The sequence below is a fragment of the Xyrauchen texanus genome, chromosome 11 (assembly GCF_025860055.1).
Source record: "Xyrauchen texanus isolate HMW12.3.18 chromosome 11, RBS_HiC_50CHRs, whole genome shotgun sequence".
NCBI classification, from domain to species: domain Eukaryota; kingdom Metazoa; phylum Chordata; class Actinopteri; order Cypriniformes; family Catostomidae; genus Xyrauchen; species Xyrauchen texanus.
The window spans coordinates 7,641,844-7,662,541 of NC_068286.1; the positions used below are offsets into that span (position 1 = coordinate 7,641,844).

The following is a 20,698-nucleotide window of genomic DNA, read 5'->3' on the forward strand; positions in this document are numbered from 1 at the left end:
GAGAAAAAACAATGTGTGACAACCATTTTTGAAAAACATACTTTATAAGGTATATTTCGTGTTTATGAATAGCTATGTATTATTTTTGCATATGCATTCCTTCTGTTTGACCATGTATTGAAATGTTTTGGTTCTTACAGAACATGATCGTATGACTTTTTTGCAATCTCCATTCCATTCATAATTCTAATCGTCAAATGGCTTTCTTCATAATTGATGACAATAACTGGATAAATACGGTAGGTTAATTAGTGCTTATCATATATCACACTGTGGCCATGTTCACACAGCAGCAGAATACAGTTGTCAGTCCAGGTTTGAGTGCTTAATATGGTTACATTCACACGCAGTTCGGTTATTTACGAAAGTGACACCTGCATTCTAAAACCGAAATTTTCAGGTCTCACATCCGCATTCTCGATAAACCTGTGCTGTGTGAACGGAACCGTACTAGACAACTAGTTGCTGGTTATGTAATGTACAGCGAGACTGCACACGCGTGTCTCGTGCGTTTCATGTGGGATTTTGTTAACTCGCGGAGATGGAGCAATGAGCTGTGTGTCATCCGAAGATTCAGCCGCTGATGGATGAACTCACGCCTCGATTGGACTCGTTTATTTAATAACGCGGCAGCAATTGTGATAAGACATGCCGTGTTATGGACGTCATCTTCTTTTAGTCACTGTCACTATGGTTAAAGCTGTAAGAATACTGTTGTGACTTCGGTAGATTGTTCAAAGACCGCATTGGAACTGCTACTGTAAGCTGATGTATGAACGGGATATTTCAAGACCTTTAATTAAATATGGTTGTCAATCCAAACACTGACTGTGTGAACGTAGCCTGTACTTTCTAAGTAGAGCACTCCTTCAAAAGCAGGATACAGTACAAAATTGTGATAGAATATGAAGGAATTGTTTTTACCACAATGGCCTTTTCAAAGATGAAGTACAATACAAGCATAAAATAGTAAAAGAAGAAGCTGATAATCTCATATCATGGATATGTTGCTTAAGGGGTCGCTAATCCTAACCCTAACGCATTCTAGCATAAAAAAAAAAAATAGATGCAGCTCAACCAAAAGTGAGTGAAATGGTGATGTAATCAGACGAGGTTAAGACAAATGATAGATGGATTTTTTAATGAGTAAAACGTAATTCCTTAATCAAAATCTGTAACATAAACCTAACCGAAAGTTTCCTAAAAGCAAATGAGAGGTAAACAAAACAGACATACCCTTAACCAACACATAAACCTAACCATAGTGTCCTAAAAGCAAATGAGAGGTGAACAGACATACCCTTAACCAACACATAAACCTAACCGATAGTGTCCTAAAAGCAAATGAGAGGTGAACAGACATACCCTTAACCAACACATAAACCTAACCGATAGTGTCCTAAAAGCAAATGAGAGGAGAACAGACATACCCTTAACCAACACATAAACCTAACCGATAGTGACATAAAAGGAAATGAGAGGTGAACAGACATACCCTTAACCAACACATAAACCTAACCGATAGTGTCCTAAAAGCAAATGAGAGGAGAACAGACATACCCTTAACCAACACATAAACCTAACCGATAGTGTAGTAAACCAAAATGAGAAATGTAAAACAATTTTTTTAAGCAACCATGTACTATCATGTCACTTCTATGACACTTTGGCATCACTTTTCAGCTTGGCTGGGCTCGATCCTCAGTCTGCCAAGTCCAAAACTCTATGAGGTGAGGTACCACCCAAATTAAGTGTGTAAATGTAGTTGGGTCTGTTCAAATGTGTCATTTTTTCAAATGATGCATTATGGTAAAAGTTTTTCGATATCATGACGTATCAGTGTGTGGGTAATAGTGTGACATTTTTTTACAAAGTCGTAATCAACCGTTTTACTTGGGATTTATGTGAAAGTATATCAAACGTACAGTTGTTGTATCACCTTTATTATTCATTTCACCAGAAAACTGTGACGAAACGTAGATCACGCCACATAAAAGTCAAACTGACTTTAATATAGTTATAGTAACGTTCATTCTTTGAGACTAGGTTGAGTATTTTTGTCTTAAAACAAGATATACTATATTTACTTGAAAAGCAAATGTTTTTTTGTATAACATTTATGCTTGCGACATAAGAAAAACTATTTGTCACCTGATTCAAAGGGAAAATACGTTTATTTAAACCCCACAAAATGTTTACTCAGGATTTCTCAAGTTTTTTTTAAGGATGTTTAGATATTTTTACCAGAAAATAAGACAAAAATACTTAAAGAAATGCAATAGAAATCTGAGGTATTAGAACTTCCTGTCAGCTTATGGACAAACACTTCAATTGATCTTCATACTTGCATTATAAAGCATAGGTTGGCTACAGACAAAAAGCCCCGATTTACTTTAATATAAAGAAACACAAATAAATAGCTTTTGTGTAGGACTATTTAATTCTACAGCTGTGGCCCTGTGGAACAATGGTCAACCGTGAAATATTGCTTCTAACCTTCAGAAATTTTACCATGTACATTTTGCCCACTGCATCAGACGTCACTGGAGAACAAACTGTGGAACACTGAAATACATGATTTATAGGAATGTTTATAAAACTGAAACCCCTCAAACGTGGGCGGCTCCATTGGCTGCACCATTCGGGCCCTCATTGGACAGCGATGAGGGTGGGCGGGAACTGCGTGGGCGGAGCTGCACAGCTACAGCAATGGGCGTGGCCTGGTGGTGGCTGACCTGAGATATTGTGTCATCAGACTCCCAGTGCTCCAGCTCTTCTCTCACGAGCCTGTCCAGTTGCTCTCGATGCAGCTCAGGATCTCTGCCCATCCTCTCATCCTGGAAAAGGAGAGGATGGAATGTTAGCAATGATAAAAATCATTGGTACACTTTAACAAGGTTTGAATGCCAAAAAGAATTGTCTCTATAAATTTATAAGCTTGAACTTAATGTTTCAAAAGCATTTATGTTCAAATCAGGGTTTCCACACCTACAGTATCGGCCGATGAATTTCCAGGACTTTTGCGTGACTTTTCCAGTAGCTTGGATTACGGGATCAAGATTTTTTTTTTCTTCATTATTTTGAAATGAGCAATTTCTTGCCAAAGTAATGTTTTACACCATAGCATAGCTTGAAAAATGTATATACACTATGTATTGTTCCATTACTTTTTAATATTTAACTAATTTCCATTAACTTTCCAGGCCAAGAAATCCCTATTTTAAAATTCCCTGATATTTCCAGGTTTTTCATGACCATGGGAACACTGGTGATAACTGGATAAGGATTTTCAGAAATTATTTTATTGACATTTTACTTATAACATCTCATTTCAAGCCGATTCAATATTTCAAAGCCATATATAACTAGAAAAAATATATATTCACTATGGAAATATCCATGACGTTAGGGCATTATTAAAGGGACAGTTAATCCAAAATGAAAATTATGTCATTATTAACTCAGCTCATGTTGTTTAAAACTTATATGACTTTCCTTCCTATGTGGAATACAAAAAAAGATGTTAGACAGCATGTAAGACTCATTCACCATTCACTTTCATTGCATCTTTTTTCCTTACAATGAAAATTAATGGTGACTGAGGCTAACATTTGTGCATATGGGTGTGGAACAACAGTGAGTAAATGACTATAATGATTATAATTTAAGAGTTTCTTTCATCACCTCCATGGCTCCATCCAGGATTCGTCCAAGCACATCTCTCCTCTTCATCTTGGCTCTCTCCATGGCCTCTAACTTCACAATAACAGCATCTATCTTTGAAACAATGCTGCCAATAGAATGCTCCATGCGATCCACTCTACGCACAAGCCTGATAAACCACAGGAAGCATACAATACTTAGATTTTCTTTTTTACTTCTAAATGTATCTATTTTGAACACTTCCATTTTTTGTTTCTTACTAGTGTCATTATAACCACTTTGTTACAAATTGAACAAATCAGCAGTTCTTAATGAAAGCTAAACATTTTAAGTTCCAAGTAATTTGGTAAAAGTAGTGATAAGCAAAATTTACACTTGGAACTCCTCATATGACACGCCTCCAGAGCTGCTGCCACGGCGACGAGAGCTGTGTCCACTGTCCTCATCATCGTCCTCCTCGGAGTCGTCCTGACTGCCGGAGAAGCTCCGCCCACTCACTGGTCTGGGTAGTGAACTGTGCTCCAGATCCAAGTCCTCCTGACGTGTGTTGAAGACATACTAAGAATCTGCTACAGTTTGTGTTTTTGTCCATTTACCGATTGAGTTCATTTTTGTGCCAAAACAAAGGTGAGATAATATATATATATATATACGTATATATATACGTATATATATATATATATATATATATATATATATATATATATATATATATATATATATATTTTTTATTTTTTTTTTCAGTTTTAGCACTCTCAGCTTCATTTTAATTAATCTCTATTGTCTCTGCAACTCTACTTGTTTTTCAATTTCTATAAGAAAAAAAATACAATAAATTGCACTACAGAGGCAGGTCGGAAATAGTTTTGCGTGCTCTCGCAATAGGTTTTGCATACACTTGCAATATTTTACGTTCCTTCCCAATAAGTTTTACGTGCCCTTGACAAAAATATACCATGGTTTTACTATAGTAATATTTTAGCAACCATGTGTTTTTTCAGGCATACCTTATTGTGAGGGCACACAAAACTATTGCAAGGGAACACAAACTACTGCGAGGGCACACAGAACTATTGTGATGGAGTGCAAAACTATCGTGAAGGAATGCATACTATTATGAGGGAATGCAAACTATTGCGAGGGCACACAAAACTATTGCGAGGGCACACAAAACTATTGTGTGGGAATGCAAACTATTATGAGGGAATGCAAACTATTGCGAGGGCACACAAAACTATTGCGAGGGCAAACAAATCTATTGCGAGGGAACGCAAAACTTATTGCGAGGCAATGCAAACTATTGCGAGGGCACACAAAACTATTGCGTGGGCACACAAAACTATTGTGTGGGAATGCAAACTATTGTGAGGGAATGCAAACTATTGTGAGGGAATGCAAACTATTGTGAGGGAATGCAAACTATTGCGAGGGCACACAAAACTATTGCGTGGGCACACAAAACTATTGTGTGGGAATGCAAACTATTGCGAGGGCACACAAAACTATTGCGTGGGCACACAAAACTATTGTGTGGGAATGCAAACTATTGCGAGGGCACACAAAACTATTGCGTGGGCACACAAAACTATTGTGTGGGAATGCAAACTATTGTGTGGGAATGCAAACTATTGCGAGGGCACACAAAACTATTGCGTGGGCACACAAAACTATTGTGTGGGAATGCAAACTATTGTGAGGGAATGCAAACTATTGCGAGGGCACACAAAACTATTGCGTGGGCACACAAAACTATTGTGTGGGAATGCAAACTATTGTGTGGGAATGCAAACTATTGTGAGGGAATGCAAACTATTGCGAGGGCACACAAAACTATTGCGTGGGCACACAAAACTATTGTGTGGGAATGCAAACTATTGCGAGGGCACACAAAACTATTAGTGGGCACACAAAACTATTGTGGGAATGCAAACTATTGTGGGAATGCAAACTATTGCGAGGGCACACAAAACTATTGCGTGGGCACACAAAACTATTGTGTGGGAATGCAAACTATTGTGAGGGAATGCAAACTATTGCGAGGGCACACAAAACTATTGCGTGGGCACACAAAACTATTGTGTGGGAATGCAAACTATTGTGTGGGAATGCAAACTATTGTGAGGAATGCAAACTATTGCGAGGGCACACAAAACTATTAGTGGCACACAAAACTATTGTGTGGGAATGCAAACTATTGTGAGGGAATGCAAACTATTGCGAGGGCACACAAAACTATTGCGAGGGCACACAAAACTATTGCGAGGGAACACAAATCTATTGCGAGGGCACACAAAACTATTGCGTGGGCACACAAAACTATTGTGTGGGAATGCAAACTATTATGAGGGAATGCAAACTATTGCGAGGGCACACAAAACTATTGCGAGGGCACACAAAACTATTGCGTGGGCACACAAAACTATTGTGTGGGAATGCAAACTATTATGAGGGAATGCAAACTATTGCGAGGGCACACAAAACTATTGCGAGGGCAAACAAATCTATTGCGAGGGAACACAAAACTATTGCGAGGGCACACAAAACTATTGCGAGGGCACACAAAACTATTGCGAGGGCAAACAAATCTATTGCGAGGGAACACAAAACTATTGCGTGGGCACACAAAACTATTGCGAGGGAACACAAAACTATTTCAGAAAACAATTCCTGCCCTGTCCTTTAAGGGGCTCCATTGTATTAGATTTCTCACTCTCTCTTTCTCCAGGTCATCTCTCATCTGTTGATGTTCATTCTCAGTCAGTTCCTGATCTCCATCAAGGTCATACTTGGCAAAGATAGCTTCAATTTCAGCGTCTGAATGGCCCTTTCTGAGTACACACAAAATATTAGTTACAATGTTAAAAAAAATGTTGTTGGTGTTTTGTATCAGTTATCAAAATTAAACATTTCTCACCCTCTGAGGTCTTGCCGGAGTTCATCAAAGTTGAGTTTGCCCCCAGCCATGTGTAAGCTGTCTGGGATATTATTGACGGAGGTCTTCTTCAGCTTGAGTTTTACCATTGCCCTGTTATAGCCCTGAATCAGAGGGGGAAAATGTAAATTATAGATATACTGCAAATTATTTAAGTCTATTTGTTTGTTGAATTCCATATTGTTTGCTCATACCTTCTTGATCAGGTCTGTTATCTCCATCTCTGACCTCTGCTGGGCCATATCAGCTTTCACCTCAGAGTAAGTGTCATTAATGATGGCCAGGAACATATTCTAAACAAATCAAAATATAACACAGGTGGTGAAAAAAGACCAGACACATTCAACAACTCATCATGCAATGGGGGCGTGGTTTAGCCTGTGGGAAAGCGAAGCTGTTCCCATAGTTACTCATTCATTCCTATGAGAAAAAATATCTTATGAATTTGGCTATTTTAACAACGAAAAACTTGACGAAATTGTTGTTTAGTTTTTAATACTTCATACAAAGCCAAAAATCCTGGATTTTTTTTTTTACTTGAAATAAAATTCTAACCTATTCTAAAAATGACTATCCCTAACCCTTTTATGACAAAAATTGCAGCCAAAAGAAGACCACTGTGTTCCTGCTGTCGACCATATGCTGGATGTGTGGTTTACAGTAGTTGGGAAACATCAGACCATTTCAAGACTAAATCAATCATCTTATAATCAAAACAGTATTTCCCGCAGAAACATAATGATGAGTTAACACTGGAGCATAAGACGAGATACATAAGAAAACATGATAGGAGTGATGCGTTGATTACATTGGTTTGCATGCTTTAATGAAGCAAAGCAATGGATTGGGTTGGCGAAGTGTTTAATAAATAGGGTTTCTGGTAAAGTTTGTGTAAAATGTTTAGGTACACAATACAAATGCATGCTCATCGTCTTTACTGCCAAACAAACTACTTTTACATTGATTAGGAAAACTACTTATGATTGTATGTCCAGTTGTTGCTATATTGCCTAATGCTACATATTCTTTTTGAGTTTTATAAAATATACTGTATTTACTCATTACTGAATCCTAATAAGTTGTCTTTTGTTCACAGTTTTACTGTAAATTGTAAATAAAAAAAAAAATCAAAAGTCTATCATTTAATTCGTATCAGCCATGTCACAATTTTCACTTCTTAAATGTGAGCTATTTCATGTGTACACTTAATTAATCTTCAATCATATTAAAGATATCATTTAAAGTGTTGATGATTATAAAAACAAAGCAGTTGATTAAAACCCTGTTTTAGATACGAGTCGAATGACAAAATGTGAATATGACAATAATTAACGTAAACTTCTGTCACCAGGTGGCCTGGGGCTTCTACGAAACTGCGGTATGGCTCAACAGACTGCAGCCACAGCGCTCTTCTTTTAGCTTGGAGAGTGAAAACATTTCTGGAGATTTTGGCTTTGTTTGACGTGTAAATAACTACACAAAGTTGTCACATTTTTCGTTGTTAAAGGGTTAGTTCACCCCAAAATGAAAATGATCCAATAATTTACTCACCCTCAAGCCATCCTAGGTGTATATGACTTCTTTCAGTCAAACACAATCTGAGTTATATTAAAAAATATCCTGGCTCTTCCAAGCTTTATAATTGTAATGAATGGTACCTTAGATATTGAAGCCCAAAAAAGCACATCCATCCACCAAATAAAGTAATCCATATGGCGCCAGGGGGTTAATAATTGCCTTCTGAAGCAAAGCAATGCATTTTTGTAATATGGATTACTGTTTTGATGGATGGATGCACTTTTTTGGGCTTCAAAATCTAAGGTACCATTCATTACAATTATAAAGCTTGGAAGAGCCAGGATATTTTTTATATAACTTCGATTGTGTTTGGCTGAAAGAAGAAAGTCATATACACTTAGGATGGCTTGAGGGTGAGTAAATTCTGGGATAATTTAAATTTTTGGGTGAACTAACCCTATAAAATTAACAAATCTATTGCATATTTTTCCCAGTTTTCTCGTAGTAATGAATGAGTAACTTTGGAAACTTTGCGGGCCATCCTTGCCGACTGTATCTATACACCTAGCTATAACTGAGTTCCCCGTTAGTTATATTTTACATTCTTCTTGAGGCATTTACCAGTAGAATCATGAAGATGAAGAACACAAAGGTGGTGAAGTAAATGGGTCCCAACACTCTGTCGGCCTCCTCAATCTCTGAGAAGTCAAAATCACCCAAAATGATCCGAAACTGGGTGAAACTGTCAACAGAGATCATAAACATGATAAACAAATATAATAACCATCATTCATCCCATTCTTTTTTTACAAGAAAAAAATACAATACAATTATTGTATTGTATTTTTTAATTTTCTATACAAGTTTTATGTATACCCTTTAACTTAAACCCCTTTCCAAGTTGAGAACAGTGTTGGGTAAATTACTCAAAATAGTAAACCACTACAAATGACCAATTCCTTCTAAACTAGCTTTGCAGGCTTTTTGTACATGTCATTTTTCATTCGTTAACTGTGTGTAATGAATGAGGCCTCCAAAACTCACATGCAGGCCTGAAAGGTGCTGAAGTCATTGACTTGAGTTCCAAACACTAAATATGCCAGCTGAGCATAGGCAAGGAACACAATGAAGAACATTATGGCGAAGCCCATCAGGTCCTTAGCACAGTGCGACATGGTGGTGGACAGCTGATTCATGGTCTTATTGAAGTTAATAAACTTAAAAAGCTGTGGGAGAAGCCAGACAGTAGAAGTTACGCATCTTGATGATGCAAATAAGGAGTTTTACATGCCAAAAGTTGAGTTCTCACCTTGAACCATGAGAGGAAGACAATGACAGCAGCTATATTGTTAAAGTGAACTTGGAGGCGAGCCAGGGGCTCAAAGTTTGGGTATGTGCTGTGGTTCTCCAGCAGGAAGTGAAGTCTGTGACTGACCGCTGATGTTCTGCAGATGTTTATGATGATGGCTGGAACACTGAGCTGCAATGTAGAGATGGTAAATACGATTAAAAAGGACAAATGTGGCAACTACATCAACATGCCAAACACCCAAAGTGTCGTACTCAAGAGCAGAAAATACAGAGAGTATTTTAAGTCTTCATAATGCATAATCATCTACCGTAACAATGAGTACATCCAAGCAGTTCCACAGGCTCTTGAAGTAGTGCAAGCGATTCAGACGGATCTCTAGAACTTCTTCTACCAAGTAATACAGCACAAAGAGGCAGAAGACCACTTCACAGAAGCCCACAAAATAGTCCCAGCTGGATATGTAGCGGATTAGCCGCACAGTCTGGAACTGCCATGATGTCACAACGCCCCCTGTGGCTGGAAACTCCACTAGCAATCTACAGAGAAGCAGGAAGGTGTAGACCTTTAGGACTGATATTAAAGCAAGGCATAAAAGTAATCCATACCAGTCCAGTGGTTGAATCCAGGTCTTCAGAATTGATCCAATCGGTTTTTGGTGAGAACAGACCAAAATGTAACTATTTTTCACTGTACTGCACCTTGACAATGCAGTCTCTAGGCACAATCATGATTTCAAGCTTGATTAGAATTCCTAGTGCTTGATGCATGCGCAGAGCGCTATAGGGTGCCTGGAAGTGTAATCGAGCTTGAAATCAGGATCGCTTATGGAGCCCTGGGTAGCTCAGCGAGCTGACTACCACCTGTGCTGAGTGACTCCAGCCAGGTCTCCTAAGCAACCAGATTGGCCCGGTTGCTAGGGAGGGAAGAGTCACATGAGGTAACCTCCTCGTGGTCACAATTAGTGGTTCTCGCTCACAATGGGGCGTGTGGTAAATTATGCGTGGATCTTGGAGTGTAGCATGAGTCTCTGCGGTGTCATGCACAACATGCCACATGATAAGATTCGTGGATTGACTGTCTCAGAAGCAGAGGCAACTGAGACTTGACATCCACCACCCGGATTGAGGTGAGTAACCACGCCACCACAAGGACCTAGTAAGTAGTGGGAACTTGGGGAGAAAAGGGGATAAAATTAGAAAGAAAAAAACTGCTTATGTCGAGATTTTTTGTGAAAAAGGATCTACATTTTGGTCTGTTCTCATCCAAACAAAACAGATCGTTTCTGAAGAAATGGATTAAACCACTAGAGTCTTGAGTATTACATTTATGCGCTTATGTGATTTTGGAACTTCAAAGTTTTGGTCACCATTCATTTGCAGTGCATGACCTACAGAGCTTAAATATTCAAATCTTAATTTGTGTTCTGCAGAAGAAAGAAAGTCATACAGATCTGGGATGGCATGTTGAGGGTGAGTAAATGATGATGATGCATTTTAAATTTTGGGGGAACTGTTCCTTTAGGTAGCCTTGAAGATTTCACTCCCAAAAACAGACTTTATTTTAGATGCACAATTAGTTTTTACATTAAAGATGATAGATTATGAAGACATTTTTTGAATAATTTACAATAAGACCAAGAATGTGTTTTAAGACCCTAAATATGGTTCATTTTGATTTCATGCTGACTTGTTGACAATGTTTGTCAATCTACTCCATGTACATACAATGCATTCCAGATAATGCACTCTTTTATAAATGAAATATACAACAAAGACAACTACTTCATCAAAAATATATTTTTTAAAGAAATCACTAGAAATATATAAAATATTTGTTCTATATGTTGGTGTTTATTCAACTTCTGGACATTTTTGCAGTGTGGACGCCTGAAAGTCTCATTAAAAACATTTTCATACTCACTGGTTGCTAGTTAATTTGTCTGCTAACAATGTTTATGTACTGTACATGCATCACAGATCACTTCAGATTAATTGCTAAATTTAATTTTACTTAAATTAAACTTACTTTAATTGCTAAACATTTTTGTATACTAAATACAAACAATTAAATAATATTTTCACACTTTTTGCATAATTTGGAAAAATTCAAGTTTGATTGGAAATGATGGCCAATAAAAATTCTGCTCAAAAGTCATATTTATTTAAAAGATTTTCTTAAGGTTTAAAAAAAATGTAAAAGTAGATTGTTTGGCAGTAAAGACGATGAGCATGCATTTGTATTGTGTACCTAAACATTTTACACGCATATTTGCTCTTCATGAATACTTTTGTCAATTTGAATAACAAGTACAATAACTTTTGGGGTAAAAACGACTTGGGGCAAAATTGTTTGAAGAGGTGGAAATGACGCACGCCACAATGGTGGGGCAGTCCTTTTTTTTTCATTAATAAAAATAATTTTCAAACAATAAATATTTAAATGCTTTTTGTTTATTTTGACTCATAGTTAATGGAGTGGTGGTGGTGTAGTGGTCTAAAGCACATAACTGGTAAACTGGTAATCAGAAAGTCGCTGGTTCGCTCCCCACAGCCACCACCATTGTGTCCTTGAGCAAGGCACTTAACTCCAGGTTGCTCCGGGGGGATTGTCCCTGTAATAAGTGCACTGTAAGTCACTTTGAATAAAAGCGTCTGCCAAATGCGTAAATGTTAGTAATTTGTACATTTTGTACTTTTATAATGGATTTATATTAGTTAAATTTTGAAAGTCTGGGACAAGCCTAAAACAATAAAATCTATACATAAAAGGCATTTACAAAGTCCTGGTTAAAAGTTTCCCTATCAGTTTTAACCAGATCTAGCATATAATAAAAATTAAAAATAAAATAAAAGTAGAAATACATAAACTTTTACCCAAAGCTGAAGATACACCCAAGTATGCTGTTTAAATAAATAAAATGTACTGTAACAATCTAAAGGATAATGACATTTTATGCATTATAACTCTGCTTCAATCCATTACCTGATGATACAAAACAGATTAATGTTGCCATTGTAGATGGAGAAGTCCAGGAACACGGCTCTTGTGCCACGGTCCAGCCAGTGGTTGTTTTTTAACTCCCGCAGCTGATTGGCTGACTTCTCTTGAGTACGGGACAGATCCTGGTAGTAACCTCCACCCCCATAAGTCGACACTTGCCCCGAGTAACTGCTCTCACCCAGGCTGCTCTCCCCTGAGTACACCCACCTAAAATACAAACAGCATCCACAAACAAAGATCAACACTGAACATATAATTCCTTGTTATTCTTAATAAGCCATAGGTACGTTGTTACATACGCTGTCCCATTTTTAAGTCCGTAGGGTGCCTTGTCCTCATTGGCAGGAGAATAGATGTTAAAGCAGTCGTAAACTTCATCGTGTAGGTCTTCGTGGACAGCGCAGGACTCATTGTGCACTCTGAGCTGCCGGAGACGTGGGACGCCCAACAGAAGGTTTTCATAGTAGATCAGACTCTGGTTTTCTGGGAGGCTCTTATTGTTGTACCAGAACTCCCAGTACATGCCATTAAGAAAAGGCCCTTCTGTAAACTACAAACAATGCTTTGATTGAGCTCTGTATTCAAGCTTTCGTACTTAATAGTAAGAGTATCAAAGGTAGAGGAATTACTTTCCAGAAGTCCTCCATTGTTAAAAGTGTCTTGAAGGTTGTTGGTTGTCCATTTGTTAATGGCACATCCACGAAGAGTTGGGACATGACTTTGGTGTAGTAGTACATGTTGGTGCTCACCATTCCATAGGTTACTAAAGCAAATTCATAGACGTGACAAAAGCATTTTTAAATTACATATAAAGATGTTCTACATTTACATTTATGCATTTGGCAGACGCTTTTATCCAAAGTGACTTACAGTGCACTTATTACAGGTACAATCCCCCCAGAGCAACCTGGAGTTCAGTGCCTCGCTCAAGGACACAATGGTGGTGGCTGTGGGGATCGAACCAGCAACCTTCTGATTACCAGTTTACCAGTTATGTGCTTTAGACCACTACACCACCACCACTCCCAGCACCATTAAAGAGGGATAAAGGCCAATGGCAGACGGTGGTGCGACGAGCGAGACATAGTTTACTGACATGTCCGTCATGTATGTGTTTGTGTCTTTTTAAGTTTATCATTAACTCTTTCCCGCCAGCGTTTTTAAAAAAAAGTTGCCAGCCACCGCCAGGGTTTTTGACGATTTTCGCTAAATTTTAATGGCCCGCAGAATATTTTCTTCCATGAATATATGAAGATGCTATATATCAAAATAAAGATCTGGGCCTCTGCTTTTAGGCAAAAAAAAAAACGATTTTATTTTATCTTAATTTGTTCTTTTTTTATTGCGACTTGAACAGAGGTAGGTTTTGTCAAAAAACAACATTTCAGACAAAAAGCTGATAAAAAGGCATGTTTATGTCTGATATTTTGAGCTTCTCATACTCCATTTCTTCATGTTTGAGACGATCACAGTCCGTTTCTTTGATCAAAGAGTTGCGTACTCTTTCAAAACATGCGCAGGGGTCTTCCTTACCGTATAACACCTAAAACACGGAAACACGGAAAATTCTGTGTTTGGCGGGGAAGCGTTTTTTTCATAAAACACGGAAAATTCCGTGTTTGGCGGGGAAAGAGTTAAAGCTATTATTTATATTGCCAAGCTGGTTCTCGCCTCCTCCTTTCCATCAAACTGCTTTACACTGGTGCCAAAGCCTGGGAAAGAGGAGGGATGCCCGTCGCGGAGCCCACCGACCGCCTGATAAGGGACCAGGTGTACATAATCACAACCCGGCCCCACCCTCTGCCCTGCCACAAAGATGTATTGTAACAACTGATGAAAAAGTGACATCTATTATATATTGTTATTGTACTCCTGGTATATTGGCAGCAACATATTAGAAAATTATTTTACAAAAAGTAAACGGTTAGCATAAAGTTTTCCAATTTATTACTCTTCATTTGTCAAACATCTCCAATGGATATTACATTAAGTATATGAATGTCATAGTAATGAAATGTTTAGTGCAATAATCAGTCAATGTATTAAAACTAGGGCTGTAATTAATGAGTAATGTCCCCAGACAGTAATAACAAAGGAATATTCTTACTACCATTGGAGCAATTCAAACTTGATACATCATCTGTTTTCAGCAGAGGGCAGTAAGCAAAACACCAGCTGTATAGGCAACACGCAGCAAACCACTCTCAGGACCAGCTCAGGAAAGGCAGGTCCTTGTGTTCAAACACAGCTTCACGGAGCGCAATTCTGAATGCAGGGATCTCTAAATGTTTTTTCGAAGTTTCAAACTACTGTACGTTTAAAATGATACAGTGAAAAATGCTAAACCAATGACGCAACCAATGTAAGCTGCTCCCAAAGCGTCTGTCTGACACAGGTGTACATTGACATGTCATCAGAAAAGCCCTTATAATATATCTATATCAGATAGATTGACAAATTCAATTGCAAAATGGATTGCTGAGAAATGTAGGCCAATGAGAGGCCTACAATAATCAATAAAATACTAGTTCAATAATATGGACATAATGTAATGCATTTTAATCTGAACTATTTTTCATAAATATTTTATTTATAATGATTGAAATCTAACTATATATATATGTGTGTGTGTGTGTGTGTGTGATTATTGTGTATATGTGTGTGATATATGGGTGTATATTAATCAGTAAATCACGTAATTAATTTGATTAAAAATTGAAATCGACAGCCCTAATTAAAACATAAAATGTTGGCTGATTATCGCTTTAATAACTGTCCAATATTCAACTTACATATGCAGAGTGTGATGAGAAAGAGGAAGTAGGTGATCATCTCTCTGAGGACAGTTTTCAGGAACATCTCCCTGTTACTGTTGCTGTGGCCCAAAAGACGAGTATCCCACAGTACTTAAACAGAAAAAAGATGAGATTTTTCCTTAGACACAAACCAGTTAGATGTTACCACACAAAGCACATTTTTAGTTTACCTAAATCATTATATATAGACTCAGACTGCATAGATTAATAATAATAATAATAAACATAAATTAAATAAAATTGTAATCTTTGGCATGCTTTGATGTAGGCTAAATTAAGACATTATGTAATCTCTTCATAAATTATTTTCCACTTTTAGGACCACCGCAAAAGTTCACGTCATGTAACTTCGAAGTTCTACCCCTCATTTTTTGCAGTGTCCTCTTCCCGCAGCTGCGGTGTTCATCCTGCGGTCCTCTGTTGATTCGTGCACTGATGCCAGTGAAGCTGCCGCTGCCGCTGGAGGCCGTAGACACAGATCTCCGGTCCGGGCTCGCCGGCGGCCAGTCCGCCTCCATCATCCCCTCCTCCGGCTCGAAGCCCGGGTTATCTCGGCTCCATGCCTGCCTGGAGCTGGAGGTAGGTGGAGAGGGGGTTTCATCGGGCACTCCCAGGACCACTTCGTCATGTTGCATTTTTTCCATCTCAATCCCTTCATGAGGCGGTGGTGATGCTGCAGATGCCGCCTGGGTCTGCGGTGCTTGAGGCCGGACGCGACTGGAGCTCATTGTGCGATTCAATATAACTGTATATCAATTATGTATTTCATGTTATTACGTTCTTATGCGATGTGTGCCAATTTACAAGAGGTGCAAACTAAAAAGATTTGGGGAAAAAAAAACACTGCTACAACATCCGAACACGAAATCTTCGTCTGAATGTATTGATGTCTTGACAGGAACATGTTTCCCTCTGAAATTTGTTGGGAACTTCAGTCAAGCGTTTCTGGGTGTGAATAAAAGCAGTTTTCCAGTCCGGGTTCAGCCATCTTTTTCCCAGTTGTTCTTCAAAATTTCCAGACTAGAGGAATCCAGTTACACTGACATCAACTTCTGGAAACTTCAACACTTTTCTTTTTTTTTTTTTTTTTTTAGCGCAGCTCCTCCCTTTCTTTCCACCGCAATTTCTGTGAGACTTACTTACAACACAACCGCTTTTAATATTAAAACAGCAAGTCCTCCTTGAGATGATCGTAGGCCTGTGATTTACATGTGGCTCGAGTTTGACAAAAAAAGGAAAGTTTTCACAATCTGTCGTTGTTTGGGCCTGTTGCTGCCAGGCAACAAGATGCCGCCTCTCTCCAGGATTGGATGAGAGAAAATGAGTGACAGTTACATGAACCAATCAATGAAGTCCACAGAAAGCTTTTTCGAATTGTTTATTTGAATGGGATTTTTTTTTAATTGGCTTAAAGGGGGCTAGTTGCATTTGCTTTAAAATGTGAAAATGTATATAGTTATTCCGTAGACATTAGTTCTCAATAGTGGTTTTTACAAAAAGTGCCATATTATGTAACATATGTAACATTACTTAATATCATAAAAGTAATCTCCCTCTCACTCACACACACACACACACACACACACACACACACACACACACACACACACACACAGCCTTTTTGTCACATACTGTATATCTATAGGCTCTAAGCTATTTTCAGTTATGTATTTCAAAGGCAATGTCCAATGTATTAAATAGTGAATGCAAGTGAATTGCGTCCAGAATATTTAAGCTCCAAAAAACACATAAAGGCAGACTAAAATACTGCCTCAAGTGGACTCCAGTGGTTTAATCAATGTCTTCTAAAGAGATATGATAGGTGTGAGCAAGACACTTATCAACATTTATGTCTTTTTGCCTATTTTTCTTTACTATAATTTCTTCTCACTGCCCAATAGATGGCAATATGCACGAAGAATGCAAACCTCCAAAAACAAAAGAACAATATGAAAGTGAAAGTTGAGATTTATGGTGAACAATGACTTACACATTGATCTGTTTCTCAATCATATCTATCATATCACTTTGGAAGACGTGGATGAGTCATATGGAAAAGAAAGTCACACACATCTGGGATGGCATGATTCAATTATTTTTTTTAAATAATTTAATTTTTTTTGGTAAACTATCCCTTTAAGCGTTTGGCTTTAGTAAGGAAAATGCACTGATAAAATCTGCTTAATACACTGAAAGAAATGATTAGAAAGATGTTTTTTTGTTGTTGGTTTTTGACATACCATGGCAAGTTTACAATGTTCTGCTATAAGGGTTATTCATTGAGTCATATGCAGAATCAGACAAGCCCAAATAATGATCACAAATGGTTTAAAGTGAGTGTTTTTTATGAGAACTCATCCAGCACCTGTGGCATTCATACATGCCACACCTTTGTGAATTCTATTCAGTCCACTGTTTCTAATTTAACAGTTGTCAATGGCCCAGACATCATTTGCATTCAATTAAACAGTACTAGTATATGGCTGACCCCAGGCATTCCCACGTGGACTAAAAACCTCTGGCTTCCTAAACCCCCTTCTCTCCAAATTCCTGCTTCTCTGGATCATTCAACTTCGGACACCTGTTAGAACAGTGAACGCTCCAGCCACATTCAAATGAAGCCTCAAAAGATATTCAGATATAATTACAAGGTTTCTCTGACTAATCATGTCATTTAGGAGATTTCACAATTTGTGGGGTTTCCACAGGGGTTGGATAAAAACAAACAAAAGGCATGTTGACTTGCATAATCTGTCTGTAAGGATATTTAGGAAAAGGATCTTCACTTAATATACAGTCATGGATGCAAACATTGCTCACTGACTGCTTGTGGCACTGGTTATCACCTCACAGCCGTGCAATACAGAAAGTATGTTTCTAAATAACTAGGGAGAGTGAGGATGTAGCGGTCTTATATATTTTTACTCTAGTGTTTATTTTTTACATTTAAGTTCAATAGAGGCATATACCTTAAAGGAATAGTTCACCCAAAACATTAAGTCTCTCATCATTTACTCACCTCCATGCCATCCCAGATGTGTATGACTTTCTTTTTTCTGCAGAACACAAATTAAGACTTTTACATTGTACATCTGGCCATTGCTGTCTCTGGGCACCATCATGACCTTAAGCTCAATTACACTTCCTAGTGCTTGACGTATGCACAGAGTGCTAGATGGCGCTATCATGATCGTGCCTAGCTACTGCTGATGTCAAGACTTATAGGAGTTATATTTTGGTCTGTTCTCACCCAAAACCAATTGGATCGTTTCAGAAGACATGGAGTTTACCACTGGAGCCATTTGGATTACTTTTATGCTGCATTCGTGTGCTTTTTGGAGCTTCAAAGTTTCGGTCTCCATTCACTTGTGTGGACCAACAGAGCTGAACTATTCTTTAAAAATCTTAATTTGTGTTATGCAGAGGAAAGAAAGTCTGGGATAGCATGAGGGCGAGTAAATTATGAGAGACATTTCATTTTTGAGTGAATTATCCCTTTAGTCTTGGCTACAAAAAAGGTGTGAACAATTTCACCATTATTGCAGAGGTAAAAAGATACAGTTCATTGAACACATACACATTGAACACATTTGTGACAGCTTGCCCCAACAATCCAACAACTATTGCAAAAAATTTGATAGTTTTAAACTAGCACACAATCTTACTACTAAACCTTTTGTATATTGGACTTTTAAACCTCAGAGCTACGGAGATAACCATTGTGACAACTAGCCCCGCTCTTATAGGTTTACACTACTTTTGATGTAATGTCGTACTTCACAAATGTCCTCCTGTTGTCTTAATAATAAAATTAAAACCTAAATTCAAAATTGTGTATGAATCTCTAGTTAGATAAATCCGTGTTCAATAAATCCATGTTTTTTATAGTTAAAAATACCCTATTATTTGCAGAAATTATATGCACTTTTAAATACATTAGTCCCATTTTTTAATTCATTCTGAATTCAGTTCTTATAATAAGTGCAAATAGTTCATAATACTGTAAATCAGGTATCTTCACTGGTTTGTTTTGACTGAACTTCTGAACCTCTAATTTAGTCTTCCATATGTCTGCTTTTAATCAGAGCTGCAGAAGCATATAGGTCAAGATGTATTTTTAGAAGTGAATGAAGTTGCACCGAAGGATGAAGACTGCGGCAGATACTGTACGGAATATGAGACAACTAGTCTATACCCGTGCAAGCCTGTCCAAATACCCATAAGAACCCATCCTACAACTTGTTTCCACAGCATTGGGTGTGCATGCAAGGCCTGTGATGATGCATCTACCCACGAAGTGCTTAATTTCTAACCCTCAATGGAATGAAGTGGTCACTAGACCATCTATAGAGTGAGTGAACAATTCTGTTAACAATTCTAGGCATCACATACATTCTGCATGCCTAGCGTCAATGTGGTGGTAGAGAATGTGCACAAACTTTCGATAATGTTGCAACCTGAAACATGTCTCAGGTGGGGCAGTGATGGCTCAGTGGTTGAGGCTCAGGGTTACTGACCAGAAGGTCAGGGTTCAAGACCCAGCACCACCAAGATGCCACTGTTGGGCCCTTGAGCAAGGCCCTTAACTCCAGGTTGCTCCGGGGGGATTGTCCCTGTAATAAGCTTTGGATAAAAGCATCTGCCAAATGTATAAATGTAAATGTTATAGAAAAGTTATTATCACTGTACATGGGCGGTTGAATTATACTAAAATGATATTAAAACAATAAATATGTTTGTAATAACATTTAAAATCTCCAAAGGCCCCCTCCCCCCAGTCATCAACTTTTAGAGGGGGGGCTTTGGAGATAATTGGCCTTTGTAAGTCATAATCCCACATGGCAGGAATTTGAACTGTGAACTGCAAAAAAGATTAAAGGGACAGTTTTGTTCTGCTCTCACCCAGACCTGATTAGATTTCTTCAGAAGACATGGATTAAACCACTGGATCTTATGGATTACTTTTATGCTGCCTTTGTGCCTTTTGGAGCTTCAAAGTTTTAGTCACCATTCACTTGCATTACATCAACCTGCAGAGCGGAGATATTCTTCTAAAAATCCTCATTTGTTTTCTGCAGAATGAACCAAGTCACACACACCTGGGATGGCATGAGGGTGAGTAAATGATGAGAGATTTTTAATTTTTGGGTGAACTATTCCTTTAAAATCAATGTTTGGGTCTCTGAGGATACATTGCATTTAAAAAACAAGAATCATTTTATTACAACATTTTTAATTATCATCATATAGGGCACCAGACAGATTTAGTAATACAAGGAAATCTCACAATGAAGAGTATAAAGACTAGACGAACACATGTTCTTTACCTCAAAGCGACAGTCCAATGCACTTGTTGATATTGTGGACCGCGTTCTTGTTTCCCCACCCCTATTCCGATAAGTCCCGCCCCTTTATATGCTCATCAGGTTGAACGACTTTTCAACTGTCCAATTACAA

The 20,698-nt window shown here is 38.0% G+C and overlaps 1 protein-coding gene across 3 annotated transcripts; it reads right to left on the minus strand.

The window, feature by feature from the left end:
- Nucleotides 1–1,277: 1,277 nt before the first annotated feature.
- Nucleotides 1,278–16,653, minus strand: LOC127652190 (polycystin-2-like). 3 transcript variants are annotated; one of them, XR_007971677.1, is made up of 16 exons: nt 15,603–16,653; nt 15,218–15,331; nt 13,055–13,188; nt 12,725–12,975; nt 12,408–12,632; nt 9,733–9,961; nt 9,423–9,593; nt 9,158–9,339; nt 8,735–8,855; nt 6,790–6,888; nt 6,578–6,699; nt 6,374–6,491; nt 4,037–4,200; nt 3,685–3,832; nt 1,515–2,837; nt 1,278–1,449 (listed from the first exon to the last, which is right to left on the minus strand). XR_007971677.1 is itself a non-coding variant. In XM_052138263.1 (15 exons), exons 1-15 carry the CDS (start codon nt 15,967–15,969, stop codon nt 2,610–2,612), a joined length of 2,670 nt encoding a protein of 889 aa, XP_051994223.1. In that variant the 5' UTR covers nt 15,970–16,653; the 3' UTR covers nt 1,278–2,609. The 3 variants fall into 3 exon arrangements, 2 of the variants coding, with proteins under 2 accessions (XP_051994223.1, XP_051994222.1); XM_052138263.1 differs by having other exon boundaries at nt 1,278–2,837; nt 4,037–4,197; XM_052138262.1 differs by having other exon boundaries at nt 1,278–2,837.
- Nucleotides 16,654–20,698: the final 4,045 nt, after the last annotated feature.